Source organism: Aspergillus oryzae, chromosome 5 (assembly GCF_000184455.2).
Source record: "Aspergillus oryzae RIB40 DNA, chromosome 5".
Classification (NCBI taxonomy): domain Eukaryota; kingdom Fungi; phylum Ascomycota; class Eurotiomycetes; order Eurotiales; family Aspergillaceae; genus Aspergillus; species Aspergillus oryzae.
The window spans coordinates 2,554,029-2,567,235 of NC_036439.1; the positions used below are offsets into that span (position 1 = coordinate 2,554,029).

General features: G+C 47.3%; 5 protein-coding genes across 5 annotated transcripts; 1 reads left to right on the forward strand and 4 right to left on the reverse strand.

The window, feature by feature from the left end:
- Nucleotides 1-3,076: 3,076 nt before the first annotated feature.
- Nucleotides 3,077-3,707, reverse strand: AO090124000054 (uncharacterized protein; the record flags this gene model as incomplete). Its single annotated transcript, XM_001823683.3, has 2 exons — nucleotides 3,077-3,404; nucleotides 3,544-3,707. The coding sequence occupies 2 exons, from the start codon at nucleotides 3,705-3,707 to the stop codon at nucleotides 3,077-3,079; spliced, it is 492 nt and encodes a 163-aa protein (XP_001823735.3).
- Nucleotides 3,708-3,940: 233 nt separating this feature from the next.
- AO090124000053 (uncharacterized protein) lies at nucleotides 3,941-6,547 on the reverse strand (the record flags this gene model as incomplete). The annotated part of the gene is made up of 3 exons (XM_023237534.1): nucleotides 3,941-4,501; nucleotides 4,568-6,396; nucleotides 6,478-6,547. The coding sequence occupies 3 exons, from the start codon at nucleotides 6,545-6,547 to the stop codon at nucleotides 3,941-3,943; spliced, it is 2,460 nt and encodes an 819-aa protein (XP_023092363.1).
- A 442-nt stretch (nucleotides 6,548-6,989) lies between these two features.
- AO090124000052 (uncharacterized protein) lies at nucleotides 6,990-8,329 on the reverse strand (the record flags this gene model as incomplete). The annotated part of the gene is made up of 4 exons (XM_001823682.3): nucleotides 6,990-7,056; nucleotides 7,126-7,844; nucleotides 7,905-7,988; nucleotides 8,060-8,329. The coding sequence occupies 4 exons, from the start codon at nucleotides 8,327-8,329 to the stop codon at nucleotides 6,990-6,992; spliced, it is 1,140 nt and encodes a 379-aa protein (XP_001823734.1).
- A 542-nt stretch (nucleotides 8,330-8,871) lies between these two features.
- AO090124000051 (uncharacterized protein) lies at nucleotides 8,872-10,249 on the forward strand (the record flags this gene model as incomplete). Its single annotated transcript, XM_001823681.3, has 3 exons — nucleotides 8,872-9,285; nucleotides 9,334-10,118; nucleotides 10,180-10,249. 3 exons carry the CDS (start codon nucleotides 8,872-8,874, stop codon nucleotides 10,247-10,249), a joined length of 1,269 nt encoding a protein of 422 aa, XP_001823733.1.
- Nucleotides 10,250-10,415: 166 nt separating this feature from the next.
- Nucleotides 10,416-12,759, reverse strand: AO090124000050 (uncharacterized protein; the record flags this gene model as incomplete). Its single annotated transcript, XM_023237535.1, has 4 exons — nucleotides 10,416-11,213; nucleotides 11,286-11,369; nucleotides 11,429-11,627; nucleotides 12,599-12,759. The coding sequence occupies 4 exons, from the start codon at nucleotides 12,757-12,759 to the stop codon at nucleotides 10,416-10,418; spliced, it is 1,242 nt and encodes a 413-aa protein (XP_023092362.1).
- Between the last annotated feature and the right edge of the window lie 448 nt (nucleotides 12,760-13,207).

Consider the following 13,207-nt stretch of genomic DNA (forward strand, 5'->3'; position numbering starts at 1 on the left):
AGAAGTCCTTAGCCAACAATTACCGGGTCCGTCTGAGGATACTAAAGTCCTCCTGTGTGGGCCTCCCGGTATGGTCAACGCCACCAAGAAGACGTTGGCGGCCATGGGATTCCAAAAGGCGGGAGCGGTGTCGAAGATGAGCGACCAGGTTTTCTGTTTCTAATTATCATCTCTACTTTTGACTTCTTGTTTACTTCCCCTCTCTCTAGACGTGGGTTTCTATGGGCGGCTTCGATGTATACAGACTGTAATATCCATCAATATATTGCTTGAGAGGACTCTGTCTTTCTCTGCGCGACATCCGGGCGTCAACGAAAAAGGAAATGGTAGCCCGAAACCTTGAACCTCGTCTTGTGGCTTAGATATGCGATACCCACCAAAAGGGCTTTTCAAGTTCTCAAGACCGGCGTATCATTGCCCCTGGTTTCTGTCAGCCCATGTTGTGGTGGAGACCTCGTAGTGAAAAACTTGACAGCAAATGACAATGAAATGTGGACGCGTTGAGCCTTTACTTGAATAGGGTTAGTGACGGCACGGGATGAACGGTTTAGTAAGTTTAGTTGGTTGTCAATGCCCTACGTTGAGAGCAAACTGAATCATATCGACCCCTGGGAGGTCTATTATCTGACTGAAACTCTGATACAAGTAGGTAGTTACTATGTGCCTTTGCAAGCATATAGAGTACAAACGTTTCAAATTCAAGTAACTCCAGTTAGTACCTTGTTTACGCAGTTCCTGGGCGTTTTCAATCAACCACCCTACTCCTAAGTACTAGAACAGCAGAGTTTCTATTTTCTAGCCTCTACCAATTACCTGGAAATTACAGGAGAAGGTACGGCAAAAGGCCGAAAACAGACTAGAAAATTTGAATCAGGATTAGCGGTCGCTGGTTTCATGATGGGTGGAAAATACAATCCCAACCAAGTATAACTTCATCCACAGTACTATTGACAGCTTCGGTGTGTATCCGAGCGATGATTTTTGCCTCGGCTTGTCCCAATTTACGTGCACAATTTTATACTCCTCTGTCGAAAGGGGTTGAGAAGCTGGAACTTGACGTTGTTGGGCGCTAGAAAAAGTCCACCAACAAAACAGCCGAGGTACCTTTTCCTACTTTGGTTAGGCTGGTCGGCCATTCTATCCGTTGCTTTGATGGCATTTATGAAACATCCTGACTGTGTGGTGATAAATGTTCATCCACATTTTTGCACAGCGACACTGAAATTCATAATTGTGTATATTGAACTAAGGGGATAAGGGGGAAAGATAAAACCAAAACAACTAGTCAAAGGAAAAGGAAAATCAATGTGGGGCTGTATCGTGTTGTTATCTCTATGGCTACCATGATGTATCTGTTCAATCCATTCTGATAATATTGGAACAAGAAAAAGCAGAAACATGTACGGCATAACATTACCGTGGCTCCTCTCAAGCACATTCTATGGATTTCCCCTTCCCAAAGGTTCATTTCTTCCGATAATACGCAGCCCAGTAGTTGGGATATTTACATCTCCTCGGCGATAGTTGGATACATATCAGCGGCTAGCAAGGAATATCTTACGATGTTACTTAACGTAGCCATTAGATGGAGCGATATATATTGTCGAATTGAATGTTTATATTAACAAGCCCTGCATTAAGAAGATCCCAAAGGATTGCACTCATATCAGGAGTTCTATCGATCTGCGTTTCCTGGCCACAAAAAAAAGTAGTAGAAAGACTGGATGAAGAAGACTAGCTCTACATTTCCTGGATCCCCTTCATGCAAGTGCCTGATGGTCTCATTGTCGCATGGCTTATTTCTCTGGTGACCTATAGCTACTAACCTAACAAACTCCTTATAAATTATATATCACATCTTCCCTTAAAAGACCTGCATTACGTACTTCGATATCGAATGTCCACCTGAAACTCATAACTCCCCTAGAAATATGATTATATACCGCCTCATGAATTTGACCAAGTCTGGTGTGAGATCTTACAAGCTCACGCTTCAGATGAGAGTATCTCTTCAATTTCTCCTACCTAATCACGAGGGGAAATTGACCATAACTCGGTAAATCGAATCTCCTATCTATTCAACCAGACCAACATATATTAATCTTATATATATTACAGTGCTATAATCTCTCTCATAATGGCAGGAGCCCCAATCAGGGTAATTCTTTAAAGTATGAGCTACCCGCTGAGATTTTACTGGGAACTAGGCCTGGGGCCAGTGCACAGCGACTACCTACTCATGTACCCTAGTACGGATAATCCACCCTCCTTCCCCAGCTCGAAGAACCCGATCTTCTATCCAGGACTACACGCCAACTCACAGAGCTCGATATCAATGGACACCCTTGCGAACATCCCACGGCTATTCCTCTCCATAATCTCATCGATCGATGGGGAAGTGTACGGGATATAACTAGCACATGTGGTTTCTCAGTTGTCGCAATGGCCATCCTTCTACCTCTTGGAGGCTCAATGCTGTGCACGGCGGTGGTATTAGGGCTGAAGCCACTCAAAACCACTATACCTCTAGCCAAGATCTACAGTGCGGCTATTAGTGCGGCGTGTCATCCGGAGAATGATATGGACGCGGCAATAAAGCCGGTTATGTGGGGTGAGGTATCTGGAAAGTGCAACGATCCGATGAGAGAAGAGCCAGGCAATAGTAAGGATGAGCGCAGCTCTTGTCGATCAGAAGCTGCACTGTTCCATTGCAATTTCACCTCCTTGGGTGTGATTTCTCCCAGTCCGGATAGATCCCTTGGAGTTGAACTGTTGTCCTAGTCAAACCGTGCTGCATTCTGAAAGAAGCAAAATAGGTATACTGGCCCTAATAATAAACTGGCTGAGGCAATGCCGCCTCTGCTATCATACTCTGTTCAAATTGGTAGATTCAGCAGAGCCATAGGGGTGTTTCGCCCATATACTATGGCAGGAAAGGCCTGCTCTCAAATGCATGCTGGGAATTGCTTGGTTGTATAGGTCTAAAAATCTCAGCATGATTATACGATATAATTGTTATCTATAGCCCAAATTCTGTATATGTAGATGCCCATTTTTCGCAGTAGCTTCCTATCTCTCAAACGCCAACATCATCATCCCTTCTTCTCCGGAAAGTCTTTAGCTTCAAAAGTATGAACGACCAAACAACCCCCAGCCCATCAAAGACCCACTCAACAGGCTCATCCGGTACGAGTCTAATAACGAATCCGACCAAGATGGATAGAGCCCCCAAAACAAGCGAGTATGCCCACTGGGTACCGGTAAGTCTGACAACTGAGAAGACACGGCCTCCCACAAAAATAATTAGGATTTGGCAGCCCATCATTAGGAGAGTGACACATATGAATAGCCAATTTCGGGATAAGCCCTCGAGAAGGTTGATGCTGTTTTCGAGTTGGCGGTTGCTGTGGGTGATTAGTTTGGAACCAGTATTCGTTGCAGTAGGGCTTTAAAGTACATCTGGGGGCGGGGTGGTATTGAATGGGGTTGGCCATGGAACATTTGCTAACGTATGCACTAATCATGGAGCATGGTGAAACGTACTTATACATATTAAAGATCTGCATCCAAACGTATGTGTTAAATACCGCTGTCTGGAGTCCATCCTTGTCGTCAGGTGTATAGGAAAAGATACTGCTTCCAGCGAAGTGAAGGACAAGAGTCACCGCTAGTTGATAGATTGATTGCCCTATGATCATCTTCCACATTGGGATTGTGATTAAAGGAGACGATCTCGGTTCCGGCTTCCGGTCCAATACTTTGCGCGACGGAGGGTCGGTTGCCAGTGCCAGTGCTGCTAACGTGTCTTGGAACAGATTTACCCACATGAGCTGTACAGCAGTAAGAACTGACTGCTCATTGGAACTGGCGACGGATGAGACGAACGCGAGCCCGACAGAGGTTAATGTGATGGTTATTTGGAACTGCGAGCATAAAATGGTTAGCATCCCAGTTGCGCATAATGGAGAGATTGTGTTTCCGATTTTACCTGCAGAAATTTCTTGACGGCATCTGAGACAGCTCGACCCCACATGATTGCTCTCACAATCGAGCTGAAGTTGTCATCCATGAGGACAATTGACGAGGCTTCGCGCGCGACTTCAGTTCCAGAGATGCCCATGGAAAATCCAACATCAGCTGCAGTCAGAGCAGGGGCATCATTTGTTCCATCGCCAGTGACAGCAACAGTGCTTCCCATTTCTTTCAATCTACGAACCAATGTTCTTTTGTCTTCTGGGCTAGATCTCGCTAGAACTCTGAGACGTGGAATGACCTCTAGCTGTTGTGAGTCGCCAAGCTGACGAAACTCTCGGCCTTCCATAGCAAGATCATTTGGGTTTGTGATAATACCACATTCTTCGGCAATGGCTTTCGCTGTCAATAGGTTATCACCTGTCACGATACGAACGGTCACACCAGCTTTATGGCAAGACTGCACGGCGTCTCGAGCACCGTTTCGGAGTGGGTCTCGGATACCCATGATGCTGAGGAAAGTAAGATTCTGGAGAATATTTTCTATCCTTATTTCTTCCACCTGATCATCCAGTTGACCAAAGGGAGGCCATACGTCAAAGTCACGAAACAACACGATAATTGTTCTCAAAGACCGGCCGGCATAGTCAGCGATTATCTGGCGTAGGCCCTGGGCCATGTCTGCGTTGATCGGTCTTGCGGAGAGCCCCTTGCTTGGGTCCTCGACTGCTTCGGTGCACTTGTCGAGAAGCACTTCCGGAGCCCCTTTCACATACGCACGATACCTGCCGTTTTCCAGTTGAGCAACTGTGACCATACATTGACGAGCATTTTCGAAAGGGAAAACTTCGACAACCTTCGCATTTGAGCGCTCAACATCAAGTTGGCTCATTCCTAGATGATCTCGAGCGAATGCTAAGAGGGCAGCTTCTGTTTTAGACCCCACATATGACTTGATACCTGCTTCGATACTTTCAAATGCGGTTGAGTTGAGTGAAATGGATTGCCTTAGAAGTGACCTTGTGTCAGGCGCAAGGCACCGAGTGTAGTCGACGGCAGTTGGGCTGGCGCACGGATCAGTAGCATCGTTGTCCGCCTGTTGTGGATCAATGAACTTGCCAGTAGTGCCAATCATCCCAGCGACGACCGTCATCTTGTTCTGGGTCAAAGTCCCGGTCTTGTCCGAGCATATGTCTGTTGCATTTCCCATGGTTTCGCAGGCGCTCAACATGCGGACTAAGTTATGATCTTTGAGCATCCTGGTAGTCGCAAAAGCCAGTGCAAGGGTCACTGTCAGTGGAAGGCCCTCTGGGACTGCGATCACCACGACAGTCAGTGAAATGATAAAAAGATCCAGAAACTGCTGTCCCTTTTCTGTGGGTGTTAGACTACTGTGAGGAAGGCTGGTGAGGAATTTGATAAAGAGAATGATAAATAGCACAAGGGCTGCAAGCCCACCAAAATTGGCGATGTACTTCGCCAATACATTGAGCCGTGTTTGCAAGGGTGTAAAACCAGGGTCGTCATTTAGTGTGAGAAGAATCTTGCCATAACTGGAATTGGTGCCAGTCGCTATCACCAAGTACGACCCGACCCCTTCAGCTACGCTTGACCCGGATATCATGAAGGGGTCTAAGCTTTGAGTATCACTGTTCCTTCGAATCGCATCGATAACTTCATCTCCAGAGTGTTTACGTAGGAGATCAGATTCGCCGGTAGTGGACGCCTCATCACATCTGATATGGTATCCCTGGATTAGAACCCCATCCGCTGGGATTACATCCCCAGGCTCCACATGCACAATATCTCCCACAACTAGGTCAGAGATCGGGATTTCACGAGCGTGACCGGACCGAACGACCGTCACGTTGCGATCTATCTTCTTCTTGTTCAATTTTTGAAACTTGATTTGCTTCTGAAAATCATTGGCGGCGCCGACAAGAACGATGACAATGATGGCGACGAGGATCGAGACCCCTTCCACCCATTCAACAGGCGGGTTGCGGGCTGAGTGCTCGGTCGCGAGTGCCTGGTATAAACCGAGCGCCAAAGAGACAATTGCCGCCCCAGTTAAAAAGAACAGAACATGGTCATTATATGCCATCCACATGAGCTGGAAAATGCTCGGCTGTTTCTTCACTGGGAGATGATTATTCCCGAAGGCCTTTGTCCTGTCCGTGTACCGGTCATTCTGTTGCCCTGTCGCAATTTCCGTTGTCTCGGCAGAGTCTGCAATGGTTGATTCATCGATACTTAGTCCACTATTTCGGTCAGTTCGCAGCCCTTTCTCCAACCCGGCAAGACCGCCTAACGCGTGGAAGGTTTCTAGACTTCTAGACTCGATCAGTTCACTGAGTGTCTCTGCCGTGATATCGAAGGTGTTTCTGGGGCGGTCGAAGATGGGAGTGTCGCCTGTATTGGCATCTGGTTTGTCATTTAAGTGTTTCTGATTCCGTTAATGCTAATCCACTAATCCGCGCTCGGCGGGAAAAACATTGCGCGTACCATGATGATTGACTGCGTGGAATGCCAGCGCGGATACCGAAACTGTTATCGGTATGGTAGCAGCAATCATCCCTGAACTTATCGCGAGGGGTTGTCGAGACCTAGACTGGAGAGACCATGGTCGGTTAGGAAAACATTATGGTAAATTTTCTGATGAGATTCAGGGTTGTTCAAGGACAGAGAAAAAGAAAAAGCTAGAACAAGGAGAGTATAAGTTGAGGAGCAAAAGACAAGCGTCCATTGTGACTGTGGAATTGAAGGTTGTCTTCTAAATGGGGAAGGCAGCCAAGGGATTTCCTGTGACTCCACTTCATCTAATTTACCTTTTACACGTATTTTATTCTAGTATTTAATTTTACCCCCCACTTGAATACGGGCCTGATAAGGCTGAGGAGTGAACCAAGGGTCTATTGTTTACTGGCTGTATACATCCATCTATATATCAAGTCAACGCAATGCGAAGATCAATGATGATTCCGTTATATATTTTCGGTATAATCCCATCACACCATTCAGGCTATTGCAAGATGATCGGTAACATCCGGATGTACGTAAAATGCGATCGCGATGATCAAATACCTGGGCACCGACGGTCGGGGATTAGACAGACGATCGTCCCTAAAAGGATCAAAGAGGAAAATTACTTACGTCCCGATCAGTAATAACCCTTCAAAGTAATTCGACTTCCCCTCGCGAGTCAAACTGTTCATCACCACCACAGCAAGGGAGAAGCAAGCGGTTTGGAAAGTATTAAACCGCAGAGACATCGGCTGCCCGAGAGCCCAACCACAGAGCACCAAGAAGGGAGTTACAAAGAGCGCGATCTGAAGTGTGCTTCCAACAATGACCCCAATGGCCAGATCCAGCTTGCCGCCCATTGCGGCATTCACCGTGATGGCAAATTCGCCCGCATTACCGACAATGGGGACGACAATCATCCCCAGGAAAGCCCGACTGACTCCGTATACCTCCACAAACCCGTCCACGCCCTCCACCAAGTAATCGGAACAGACGGTAACTCCAAGTGTTGCAAAGATCAGAATGATGCTAGCGGGGAGGGGCTCTAATTCGCGCTTTTCGTCCGATTCCTCTTCGGTGCTAGCGAAAAGATGAGCGTGGCTTTTCAGTTGGAAATAAAGATAGACCAAGTAAAAAACGAGAAGGAAAATCGAAGTGATATGGGATAGGGTGAGGATGTAATCGTCTCCGTCGGGCAGCTCGCAGAGAGTAGTCGAGTATAAAGCGGAAGGGATGATGAGGGAGGTCGAGGCAACGATCATCAGAGACGACATGATTTGAGTGACATCGACGTTGAAGGATAGCGTCTCCTTTCCATATCCTCCACCTAGAAAGCAACATCCTAAAACCTTAAGAGAATGAGAGTAAGCGGTTTAAGTAAAACCTCAGTCCAAAACCATGTCTCTTACCAGAAGAGTTCCGGACAGAATACTGCCAACCATACTCGATTGAACGATGTTGATCTCCCCTTGAGTTACGGCAGTAATTCCCACCTGGATAATTAACCGGTGTGGTTAGCGACCGTGACTAAACGTCGAGTAACGGGAACGAAAGTTGGGCTCACGATCATCTCGACAGCATTTCCGAAGGTCGCATTGATCAATCCCCCCACGGTCTGTCCCACACTTTTGGACAACTCTTCAGTTGCAAAGGAAAGCAAAGAAGCCAGGGGAAAGATAGCTAAGAAATTCAACATGAACACAGCTGATGGATCCCATCCTCGAGCACCGGACCAAATACCCAGGAAGACAAACACCAGCAACACATTTGCATAGCTCGAGAAAAGAGTAACCTGGATGGCATGCCAGGCACTTTTCTGGACAGCACCAGCCATGATGAGGACGTGGTTGAGGAGGGGAAGGTTCACAAGATGGGGATGGAATTAATTGACATTCAGTTAATAGAAAGACATCCATATCGGACGCCATTCCTCCCCCTCAAAGAAACAATACTGTGTTCCATACCTTACCTGGTACGTTCTTGTCAATACCGTATATTATCCGTGCGGGGAATCTTGATTGGTAGAAATGTGGATGCCTAGCGATGAAGCTTCCCGCTCAGGCCCTGATCGGTGGGGACGGGACGGACAAGGCAACCAGTGAGGAAGATGACACTCTGGCCCTGTAGGGCTGAACGGCCCGTAAGGTTTCCAAACAGGAACCGTACCATTGTTTCTACTGAGGCTCACCGTATTTCTTGTTTCCCTCTTGCTGACATCCGTGTGTGCGTTATGTCCTAATGACCACCACCACAGTCGTTCAGGAGATAAAAAAAAGTAACGCTCGCAGTTTATTTAAGGTTCCTTTTACTGTCAGCGAAGACGACAACATGCAATCGGTCAGGCACAGACACCAGCAGCTACCTCCCTTGGACAGTATGTCTGCTGCATCGCCGAATAATTCCCTTCTTTCTCCTATTCCCAGTACCCCCATGAGAGTTTCCCGCCAGCAATGGCGTCCTTTCCACCGAGCGATCGTCAGCATTGGTAGTCGCCAGTATGTGAAATCAATGCTGGCGACTGTCCCCATTGGAATCATCACAGCCATCCTAGGCGGGCCACCTCAAATGGTGTTTTTCCTGAATCTTACAGCACTGATACCATTAATCACTCTGCTTACGATCTCCATTGCCGATTTGTCTATAACGACTGGGCGTGTGGTCGATGAATTACTCAAAGCGACCGTTGGTAATGCCATTGAGCTGATCCTTGGAATTGTGGCCATGAACAGGGGATACATGCACATGATTCACTCGACCCTGATAGGAAGCATGCTCTGCTATATGCTCTTGGTAAGTCGTGTATCACTCTTATTACAGATCGGTACTAAGATGCTCTAGGTTCCGGGGAGCTGCTTCTGTTTCACCGGTTATGATAAAGAACATCTCTATTTTGATCGCACCCTAATCAGCATTATGTCTTCCCTCATGGTAGTGGCATGCATGTCTCTTTTGATTCCAACGATTATGGTCACATTTCCTTCCTTGGATATCACTTCTCCCCAGGCTTCTGTGACTCGGCTGGAGATTGTCTTTGTTTCACGTGGGGCGGCACTTGTACTTTTTATTTTGCTTGGGGTGTTCCTTCTCTTTCAGTTGAAGAGTCATGCGTCAATATTTCATCTTGCCGAAGCGTCCAGCGAAGGCTCTCCAGATCGCCACAGTCTGAACGATCGTGGCATCGCCCAGGACCGACCAGCAAGAATTTTCACACCGCGGAGCGCTATGATTGCTCTTGCGGCCGGAATAGCCTGCTTGACCATGTGTATTATATGTATCGTTGAGAGCGCCAATAGAGTTGCACAAGAGCTTGGCCTTAGTGCAGCCTTTCCTACACTGGTACTGGTTCCACTTATTGGCAACTCCGCAAGATATGCTTCGATTGTCATGGTCTCACGCCAGGGGCATGTGGAATCAGCGGTGCGGGCCATCATCAACAGCATACTGCGTATCACTCTCCTCGTGACTCCCTTTCTGATCATCCTAGGATGGGTTTTGAACCTGCCCATAACACTGCAAATGGACACGTTTGACGCAACCATGTTGTTTTTGGCTACAATGGTGTTGATTCATGTGATTCAGGATGGGAGGAGTAATTACTTCGAGGGACTAATGCTTGTTGGGATGTAAGTCAAGCCTTCAACTTATCCATTCTATGATTCGCTGACTAAGGTTCCTCTCATATAGGTATATCATATCTGCTGCTGCTTTCTATATGCGTCCTGGGATAACCGGCGCCACAAAGCCCATGCCTTAATCGAGGGTCTATCATATACAGCACGAACATGTAAAGAGGCATTCTGATGTATATTGCTCATGTCATCACATTCACCCAATCAATCAATCCCATTTAGCGATGTTTTTATCAATTAGCCATTCCATATTCTCAACGGACCCAGAATGAAAGTGCAAGTATCACGTATCTAAGCCAATATGTCAGTCACAGGTAAGCCACGAAGCACAGAAGGGAAAAGAACGTACAGCCCAACCAGCATACTCCCATGAAGATACGTATACTTAGCATCCTTCAAGACCTGGTTAACAACCAAAATAGCGAAGAACAGGGCCAAAGTATGGAACGTCTCGAAAAAGAGCGTCATGGGCACCCCAATAAGCCACCCGAGCATGACCAGGAAAGGAATGGCAAAGAGTCCGATCTGTAAGATACTACTGACAATGACGCTGATGGCAAAGTTCACATCACCGCCCCCAAACGAAGCGGCGATCACTGCCACGCCTTCGGGGCAATTGCTGGTGATGGGGATGAGGATTGTTGCAATGAAAGTCTTGGAAATTCCAGTCGTGGCCGATGTAGCGGGGACACTGGCAAGGAAGAAGTGGGAGCAGAGGATGATTGAGATGCCTGCGGCGATAAGGGTGAGGACAGTTTTTGACAAGTCTGGCTTCTGCTCATTTTCATCTTGATCACTTTCACCTTCTTGTGGACTGTTCGGCTCTTGCTGGAATAGATGTTTGTGTGTTCCTAATTGGAAGTAGAGATATCCGACATACAGCACCAGAAGTACGGCGGAAGTTCCCCGGGAAAAGCTAAGAACTTGATCTTCCAAGTCCACCGAGGTAAAGGTTGCATATAGAACGGAGGGTAGAATCAACCCCACGGCCGTGACAACCATCAATGAGGACAAGGAACCCGTCTGGGCCATATTGAAATAGAGTATGTGCGTGCTATATGAGGCTGATATCAGACAACCACCCATAATCTATACCATACTTGTTAGTCACATTAGATTCTCTAAAGGACCCAAAAAGAAAAGTAAAATAAAAGGACCAACCAAAAGGATGTCTGACAAGATACTCCCAATCATAACCGATTGAGCAAAATAGGTATCTCCACTGGTTACGGCCAGAATTCCAGTCTACAAGTAAGGTTAACATGCTGCTTGATCGCGTTGCCGCAATTGATCGGGAAACGCACGCTCAATTCGACCGCATTGCCAAAGGTCGCATTAATCAATCCGCCGACCAAATCGCCAAAATACTCCGCTAACGTGTCTGAAGCGTCGGACACGATAGCGGAAAGCGGTAGAATCGCCAAAAAGTTGAAGACGGAAACAAGCACCGAGTTCCAGTTGAGAAGTGCTGCGATGACCCCGAGGGGAAGAAATAACAGCAGGCTGTGAACTGTGATCATAGCGTATCTCACTGTTGTTAATGGCATGCGAATAGAGTTGCGACGAGAGTTACTTCTTTGCTGAGTATGTGTTGACGGATGTTTAAGGGACTTTTCTTCGATACTTGATCGCCCTATAGCAATTCGTAGGTTGGAATCACAGGGCCAGCTGGTGGTGTGTTCGATATGAGAGACAATGATATCTGGGGGGGAAAGAGTTGGCCGTGAGTGATAAATACATTGGAGCTGTTCGATATGGTAATTACGATACCGTATCCGGTTGGGTGTCGGTATTGAAATGATAATTTTTGTATCCCCGTTGGAGAGTTTGCGGATATATCGTTGCATCTATTTTAAGAAATCCGTCTCCCCTTGTAATTCTCTATAACGCGGTATTAAGAACCTAGCTGTGATGTTCCTTATTACTTTAATCAATCCATCCTGAGTTATAGCCATCATATAGATATAACTACCCTTATTGAGTAGGCTACAGCTTGGCCTTTCGCTGGTGCCTCTTTGGCATCGGAATAGCTTCGAACCAATCATCACCATACACCAGATGATCACGCTGGGTCATTGACGATCGTTTCTTGTTCCACACAAGCTCCGACTCCCTATATTTTCCCATCTCCTGGACCAGCCAGGCTGCACAATAACCAGCCGTCTGATTCACATCCTCGAAAGGGAAAAGATGGCCACGTTCGGGTAGAGTAACTTCCTTGACCTGACCATGGGAGATGCCACCACTGCCCCCGACCCCCACCCCGCACACCTTGATGGCTTCGCGAAGGTTGTCAATGCCAAGAAATGTCTTTGCTCCCAGGATCCATAGCACAGGAGGCCTCAAGTGGGGAATCTTTGAGAATGTGTTGCGCGGTTCAGGGCGATAGACAATTCTGTTGGCGTGGATAGGATCCATATCCGGATGAACAGAGCGATCAATCCCGCCAGACGCGCGAGCCGAGAAATTCGAACGGTATAGGCCTGCGATTTCCTGATACTTGGTCGTGGTGAGAGTCACCGGCGGCTCGGAACGATTTGCTCCCGCTGGGATGGTGGGATACAGTGCGGTGGGGAGGTCCCGGAAACCGAATTTGACCATTAGGTCGAAGCACCGACGGTCCCAGTGTCGCCATGCCTTTGCGTGAGCCGATGCCGCAGCTTTTCTGTTTGGCCAAATGTCGGGTCGCCAAAGAGTATAATTAACTGCACCGGGAGGGTCAATACCGACACCCCGACTGACCGGTTTCGGGAAGATGGTGGGGTCGAGAAAGACGAGGGTCGTAAATAGGCGCGGGTGCATGAGTGCAAGGTTGGCCCTGAGTAGCGACACTGACTTTCAGCTATTGTGATCATTATAGAATGGAAACGGAAGAAGTCCATACAGGATATTCCCGCCAAAACTATGACCGATTCCAACAAGAGGCCGTGGCATTTGGTCGCGGAAGTGATTGATCATCAAAAGTAAATCGCGGGCAGAATCTATCCACGAATCTATGTATGGAATTTTAGTATGGCTGTCGGAGCTTTCAAGCGATGAATGACTTACAGTCCAGGCTAATCTTGTCTTCGTTCAGGATACCA